At 30.9% G+C, this 8,310-nt stretch overlaps 1 protein-coding gene across 1 annotated transcript; it reads right to left on the reverse strand.

The window, feature by feature from the left end:
* Nucleotides 1-271: 271 nt before the first annotated feature.
* Nucleotides 272-1,468, reverse strand: LOC123903298 (NDR1/HIN1-like protein 1). Its single transcript, XM_045953250.1, has one exon. The coding sequence runs from the start codon at nucleotides 1,207-1,209 to the stop codon at nucleotides 580-582; it is 630 nt and encodes a 209-aa protein (XP_045809206.1). The 5' UTR covers nucleotides 1,210-1,468; the 3' UTR covers nucleotides 272-579.
* Nucleotides 1,469-8,310: the final 6,842 nt, after the last annotated feature.

Below are 8,310 nucleotides of genomic sequence, written 5' to 3' on the forward strand. Positions count from 1 at the left end.
AGTTTAATTTCAGTGGATTATCACTTCATCCAAGACAAAAAAAATTGCAGTCCACTTTAAAGTCAATATAAGACTAATTTATTATTAGTCAAAACTACGTAATTTTTTTTTTAATACATTAAGTAATTTATTTATACACTTAAAACAAAAATGATTCTCTCACACCTTCACACGTGAGAGATAAAAAAGAATGAAAAAATATTTACCTAAAGGCAACAAAATAAAAAGCATGCAAATCAAATAAAGACATTAACTAGAAAAGGAAAGAAAATGACAATGGATTCTTCATCATCCACTTATTTCCTATCTAAATTTAACCAACATATACATAATTTATTAACCTTGCGGTTCCATTATGTCGGCATATAATAGTACATATACATGTTATTATTACATGTAATTTTGCTATACTTCAGATGAATCTTTCATCTTTTCCCATAATTCTCTATAATATTCTATAGCAAACGGTAAAATTCAAATACACAAATACAAAATAAATACAAGTACGTACGGTATAAAATACAATACAAAGAAATAGATACACAAAATTAACGTAGCTAGATAATAATTAATTTACTCTCAAACGCTAACAGAACAACGTTGATCCAACTGATACTTAACGGCGTTTTCTCCCATATTAACACCGTTACCATTATTACCAATTGAGATATAAGCAGGACAACGAGCATGTAAATGATAACGACCCGAAATAAACGCACCAACCTTCCAACGAACTCTACCGTCAATTTTAACGTTAACAAAAAAATTACCGTTAGATTGATCTTGTGAAAGGCTCACAAAGTTGAAAGGAGCAACCGGAACATCAGTACCATAAACAAACGGCGACCAAACGTCGATTTCCTTGTGTCCTTGGTAAGAAGGCGGGATAGCTGTCCGGTAAGTAATTTGTTGGCTCCGGTAAGTGATGTAAGTATCCAGACGATCGTAGTAGACTCCGATGTGGTCGTTCGGGTTTCTGGATGATAGGGTTACCTGGAAGTTGGATGTTAAAAAATTTGGTTGCGTGGCGTTGAAAGCCGCTACGGTTATGTCTAAGAGGACAAAGGTTGGTTTTGTTGGTCTTAGGATTGCCCATATGAGGAGAATTGTTAGAAGAATTATGAAGAGGAATACTATGATTCCCCAAAATATTTTTCGGAAGATTATTCTTTTTCTTCCTTTGTGATGGTCACACTCTTTTACCGACATGATGATGTTGAGAGTGTGTGTGTGTGTGTGTGTGTGTGTGAAGAGTGAGTTTGTTAGATGAGTGAAGAATAATAATTTTAAGATATTAATTTGGAGAAGGGTGAGAGTGTGTGAAATGGAGGAGTATTGAGAGAGGAAAATATAGAATTGTTTTTGTGAAGAGATGGAATTATGAGGTGGTTTCGTGTGGTTCACGCTTTTTGTGTTTTTATTTGTGTCTTTTTGTGGTTGGTATGTTGATTGTTTTATGTGTAAGTTTGAGTTATTTTTATGTGCATATAGTTGATGGACTTATAGTTGAATTTGTAACGGATGACTCATAAGTTAGTTTATAACGGATGAACTTATAGTTGAATTTGTAGTGTTTGATAAAATTAGGAGTTGAAAAGTTGATATAAGTATGAAATAACATAAAGAAAATTATGTTTAATTAATATTTAATTTTTTCAAGAGAATATTGGAAGAAAAAATGATAAACTATAAGCTCATAATCTACTTAAAATAACGATTAAAAAATAAGCTATCAGCTAGTAAAATAAACTATAACTGTTTTTAAAAAACTATTACCAAACAGAGCTTTTAACTTATAAGTTATAAGCTAGCTTATTGTGTTTTCCAAACAGAGTTATAATGATAAATATTATTTAAAAATTTACACATAAATGAATTTGAGTTTAAACTCAAATAATTAAGATGTTGAGCTTAACAATTGCGATATATCGTCGGTTGAGTTAGATTTTAAGAACATGTTTTTATTAAAAGGCTAGATATGATATGATAAGATTATGAAATATATGGTAATAGGTGGTGTTTGGAAATTTGGATGTATCATGTATGTAATGTGAATTTGAATGGTGGTGGCTGATTTGCTAGATTGATATATTAGATAGGTAGATAGATAGATATAGGTGTACTGTACTTGTTGGAAACTAATGACTTTCGGTTGTGGAGGCTAATATTGTGTAGGTTATTTGTTATTTTTACAGCGTTAAAACACTTTCCCAAATTATACCAACAATTACCATTTGAAAAGTTTGTCGAGAGATCTTAAAAAAATAAAAAATTTGTCGAGAGAGGGGCTTAGGCCCCTTTTGTACTTAAAAAAAAAAAAAAAAGTGGAGAGAGAAAGAAAATGATAAGTGTATTAATTTTTTATCTTAGTTTTTAAATTTATATACGAAATCTTGTTAATCTAGAGTTTGATTAAGAGATTAGAATGTAAGTAAAATGTAACAAAAATGACAAATAACTCTAAGAAATGGTGTACTTGTTATTTTTGTCATTACGTCTATTTCCCAATAGCACTATAATAAGTGTTTCGGACCTCTTTTAGCTTAATCCAATAACATTGCTGCATGCCAATGATCTAAAATAGGTAGACTAATCCATACAGCGGTGCTAAAAATTTAGATAGAATTTACCATCTATTTAGATCCCACAAGACTTGATGAATTTGGTGCACTGCCCAAAACCGATACGTCTTGGGTATAGTAGTCTTACCCTTGAATCGATCATCTGTACCAACATTATTGAATATAGCATCCTCGTGTGTGTCTTGTATGGGGTCATGGAAACGGAGAATGACTTATTTGTGTCTTGTTTGATGGCTTGGGAGGTTTGGGGCTTGGTACATCGATGGTTTAGGATGACACTATGATATTTTCTACCTTATTTGAGAGTTTCCTTTTTCCTTTGAGGAAAGAGAAACAAGGCAAGAAAGGTGATTTTAATTTGACATGCGGTTATTAGCCTCCTTAGGTGTGTGCGTAAAAAAATTATTTTTAATGCAAAAGTTCGACACGGTATAGTGGTAGATATGTGGAGTTGGGATTGGAATTATATCGTTTTTTAGTTTGGTTTTGGTGGGATCCGGATTTCCTGCTATTGGAGTTTAACGCAATTTCACGCAGTAACAGATCGCAGCCATTCATTACAGATCAGACAGTTATAATTTAACACACAGTTTTATATATTAAAACAATATCAGCCACATGTTTTAGATCAGACGGTTCTGATCTAAACTGTGTGAAAACTGCACCTTTTTGGACAGCATTAAATCCTGTTCCGTTTTGGTGAACTACTATCTGTATTTCTCCTACAAATGTGAATAGAGTAAATCGTGTACTTTTTCCTTTTTATTTTTATACATATTTTTGCTGTCTGTTCATAAAGAAAAGCAATACTCATCTACTACCGACGTCGCTCAAGTAATTATTGGTACTCGTTGTATATACGAACGTGTGAGGGTTTATACCCATCGTTCACCATTTTTCATCCCCACTTATCACTCGTCCATTTCAATGATGACACGATTTTCATTAATGCTGAATTTCACAATGTCAAGAAAGGGGTCCTTTACTTTTAATTAATCAAAACTTACAAAAAGGCAAAAAGGCAAAAATGTGGCCTTTTGAAAAGGATATATATCCACCATGAAATATCTTATTATTAGTTTAATATTATAATCCCTCCTGCCATTATTATTATAAGTAAAAAAATTATTTTATAAATTAGTGATGAAGGAATTATATCACTATACGTTTACTTTTAATTAAAAAAAATATTACTAGACGAGGGGTGTTCTATACACTATCATGCCTTACAATTCAAATTTGCAATATCATGCTTTTCTTTTTTTATTTATTGCAATACCACACTTCTTTACACTTAGTGTACATGCCTTTTTTTATAAGCAAAAAATTTGAATTATAAAAAATACGAGGAATATTCGATCAACCCTTACTATTCAAAATTTCATTAGATACTATGAAAGCAAGCAAAAGAATTATTAACCAATCAACAAAAATATAGGGAGCATGACTCCCACTAATTCTACCTAAGAACAAAAATCAGGACATAAGAGTAATTTAATCCACAATATATGACATATTCGACATAATCTTGTAAACACGGTATTGTTTCGAAGACGCCAAAAACATCACATAATAGTTAGATAAATTAAGTAACGAACTTTTGCCGCTTTATTACTTCTTGAACTAAACAAAATGAATGATTCCACCTGTCTTTAAAGATAGTACCATCACCTACATACAACAAAACAATTTGTTCCTTGCAAGAATCGGCAGTTGAATAATATATGGTTTAAATCTTCGACCGCTGTAAAGAAAAAACACAACTTAATTCATGTGGGTTTATATTGACTCCCTGATTTGCCAACTCGATCTGCATCAATTGGTAGTTTTGCTAATATAAGCCGCGGCACAAAACCAGCAACTTAGAGCATCTTTATTCCTTAAACTGAGGTTCTTAACACTATTCACATTGCTACGTAGGATTAAGCAACTCTTAATAAACTCACACACATTTTGTTTCATCCACAAAATCTTATTATAGATACTTAACACTATTTATTTATTGAGTCCCACAATACTACATATAATTATTTATTTTCTTAATGTTTACAACGTTAAAAAAAAAAAAAAACCCTCTTTGTGCATAAAGAAGAAACAAGAAAAAAATTAAAAGGTCCATCCAAAAATCAACTTATTCCTAAAATTACATTGAAAAAAGAAAACCTCTTTGGACAAAAAAAACTCCAACAATATATATTGCTTCCTGAAATAGCAATTCCACCAAGTAAAAATGAAAGTTTCCCTTCCTTAAATTCAATTTCAGGGATGTGTTTCAGTAACAACAACAGTCCATTACGTTAGATGTGATTCAATTAATTTCCCCTTAATTTTGGTGAAGAATATTTATTTTAATCTATGAATCGAAATATGAGAAATCCTTTGCACTAGAATCTTTTCTTAAAACTAAGAATCAAGCACGGCCACATATACTCTCTCCAAATGTAACAAAATATATTGATCAGTTACTTAGGTGCTAAGAATCTTGCGATAAAGTTGCTCTTAGTATGTGTAAATTTTAACACAAACTATTTAAAAAAAAATTTAAGATGTACTTTTAAATAGTAAGTAAATAAAAATTCAAAGAATATGTGGAAAAAATGCTGGTATAAATTTTCTCTTTTATAAACCTTGTGGCCTAACACTAACAGCAATAATTGATAGTTTTTTTTTGTTCAATCTCTTTTTCTTTCTCTGAATTTCTGGGTAAAATTTCAATGGTTTGTTTTGTGGACTTCTCTCAATTGTTTGTTTTGTGGATATTCGTTAGATGTGATTCAATTAATTTCCCCTTAATTTTGGTGTTTCTGGTGACGAAGAGTGGAAGAGTGATGAATGAAAGAGAAAAAATATTTATTTTAATCAAAAAATCAAAATCTGAAAAATCTTTGCACTAGAATCTTTTCTTAAAACAAAGAATCAAGCACCGCCACATATACTCTCTCCAACGATAACAAAATATATTGATCAGTTACTTAGGTGCTAAGAATCTTGCGATAAAGTTGCTCTTAGTATGTGTAAATTTTAAGGCTAAATTGCAGTTTTGGTCCCCCACGTTTCATAATTGTGCGATTTTGGCCCCCAACGTTTCAAATGTGTGATTTTGGCTCCCACGTTTGCCCCCTTTTGCATTTCTTGGTCCCCGTTGACTATTTTGACCAAAAATTGCTGACATGAAATATTTTTAACATGTGTCTTAATTGTATTGGCCAAACAAAATTTATTATTATTATTATTATTATTTTTTTTTTTTAAAAAAAGAAAATTTAAGAAAGGTCACGTGACTTTTTTTTTGGGGGTTAATTATTATTTTTTTGACAAAATAGGTGCAATAAATGGAACCAAGATCTCATCTTCTTCTCCATCAGTAAAACAATCTATTTGATCAATTTCTTCAGATTATATCACAGCTTTCCAAACAAAATTCAAAAAAGCCTTATGACTGCTCGCGAATTGCCTCATATCACTCATCGGCGGTGCGTTCTTCCGTTCACCGACAAACCCAGAATTACCATCTGATTTCCTTTCCATAAATTTGGGTTTGGATTGTGTGAAATACCCTCTGAAACTTTGATTTCTTGACCTCCGTTGTCAGCATATTTACGAGACAAGTGTTTGAAGCAGGAAAAGCAAAGTTGAATGTTGTTGGTAGAGTTGGTGTTGGGATTGATAATGTGTATCTACAAGCTGCTACTGAATTTGAGAGACTCACTAGGAAACTGCTTCCTAATTTCTAATTGTCTTAAATTATCATTGTGTATCTACCAATTATTCCAAAAATAATAATAATAATAAATTTTGGTTGGCCAATAGACACGTGTCAAAAATATTCCATGTCAGCAATTTTTGGTCAAAATAGTCAACGAGAACCAAGAAATGCAAAAGGGGGCAAACGTGTGGGGCCAAAATCGCACATGTGAAACGTGGGGGGCGCAATTTAGCCAAATTTTAACACAAACTTAAAAAAAATTAATTTAAGATGTACTTTTAAATAGTAAGTAAATAAAAATTCAACGAATATGTGGAAAAAATGCTGGTATAAATTTTCTCTTTTATAAACCTTGTGGCCTAACAGCAATAATTGCAAGTTGGATTTGATGCTGTAGTGTTTTCACACAGTTCCACGCGGTTATCGATCTCGGCCGTAGAGATTTGATCAGAAGGTTTATATTTATTCAATGTTGATTTGACAGTTGAACTCAATTTTTAATTTTGACCATTAGTTTCTGATCGGACGGCCGAAATCGATAACCGCGTGGAACTGCGTGAAAACACTACAGCATCAAATCCAGTTCCCAATAATTGATAGTACTGTTACTGTAGTAGCATATACTACTCCTAAAAGGCTTTTAGGTTCATGTACATTCACTGACATTTAGGATGATATTCTTGTACTCAAAAAGTCCCCACAAGTTCTTCTTCGAACCTCTCAAATTCCATAACTTCACTTCACCAAGTCGGGACACTTCCGCTTTTTGATAAATTTGTTGTGGAATAAGTTTATCTTCATATTTTGTCAAAACAAACAAGTCATCTTCATATTCTAACAAAATTTATAAATCGTTTTGACATTTTTAAATAAATGAATAAAGTTATCTTCATATAATTAAATATATATTTTTTTATATAATATATTTAAATATATCTTTTGTAGTTTCAAAAAAAAATTATATAAAGTAAGAAATATTTTCTTTAACTATTATTATAATTAAAAATATACTCTTTAGATTTATTGAATATTAATTAATAAACCTGAACTACAATATAGATCAGATACATTAGTTATTAAATCAATAAATTTAAAAAGTGAATATTTGCTTATAATTGTAGTCGGAAAGAGTTAGATCAATTTTGTATGAAAAATGTATTAAGAGTGACAAAAATATATTTAACTTTAATCGTATTAGAATCCACAAATATTATGATTTCATTGACCAACAATGAATAATTGACCCAAAGTGTTGGAGTTTTGGCGCTATTAAGCAAGTAGTTAGGGTTTGATTTTTAATTCCTACATATGAAAAGAGTTCAAATAGGAAAGAACTCATCTTGTATGTCCCATAAGTTTTCTTTCAGAGATTAGTTATGTCAAGCATGGTAAAAACTGCATACTTATATCTTCGTGATCTAAAAAAATAACTTAATTGGCTGAAATCGAAAATAAATTTATATAAGCAAGAGTATTAATGCATCAAAATTTATTTTATATTACAATGTAATTAAGGAATCACTCAAATAAAGTATAAAGAAATTATATTTTTTTTTACTCGTTTGAAGCTTTGGTTTTTCAAATAGGTTATATTGTGTTTAAAAAATTAGAAAAAATATAGGTCTATGTTAATGACTATTTTTTTTCCTTCAGATAAGCAAAAGATTGAATTAAAAAAGAGTACAATGAGTATTCAACTGTTACAATTCAAAGATAATCGATTACCTTAGATGCTATGAAAGCAGTCTAGAGAACAACCATATAATATGCCGAAATCGCTTGCCAATATTTCACGTCGTCGCCAACCATATAATATGACGAAATCGCTTGTTATTGTTGCCTTTTGCTATTTCTCCAAACAAAGAGAAGACTTGCGAAACAGTCACGAAAGCGATGAAATTTGTGCCCAACTACCTAAAGATCTTATGCCAAACTTGAATGGTAATGCAACGGTTAAAAAAAAAGGTAATGAATATCTTCTTTCATAGTTATTAGTGATAATATCTTTGTGATATAAGGTCT

Source organism: Trifolium pratense, linkage group LG1, assembly GCF_020283565.1.
Source record: "Trifolium pratense cultivar HEN17-A07 linkage group LG1, ARS_RC_1.1, whole genome shotgun sequence".
Lineage (NCBI taxonomy): Eukaryota > Viridiplantae > Streptophyta > Magnoliopsida > Fabales > Fabaceae > Trifolium > Trifolium pratense.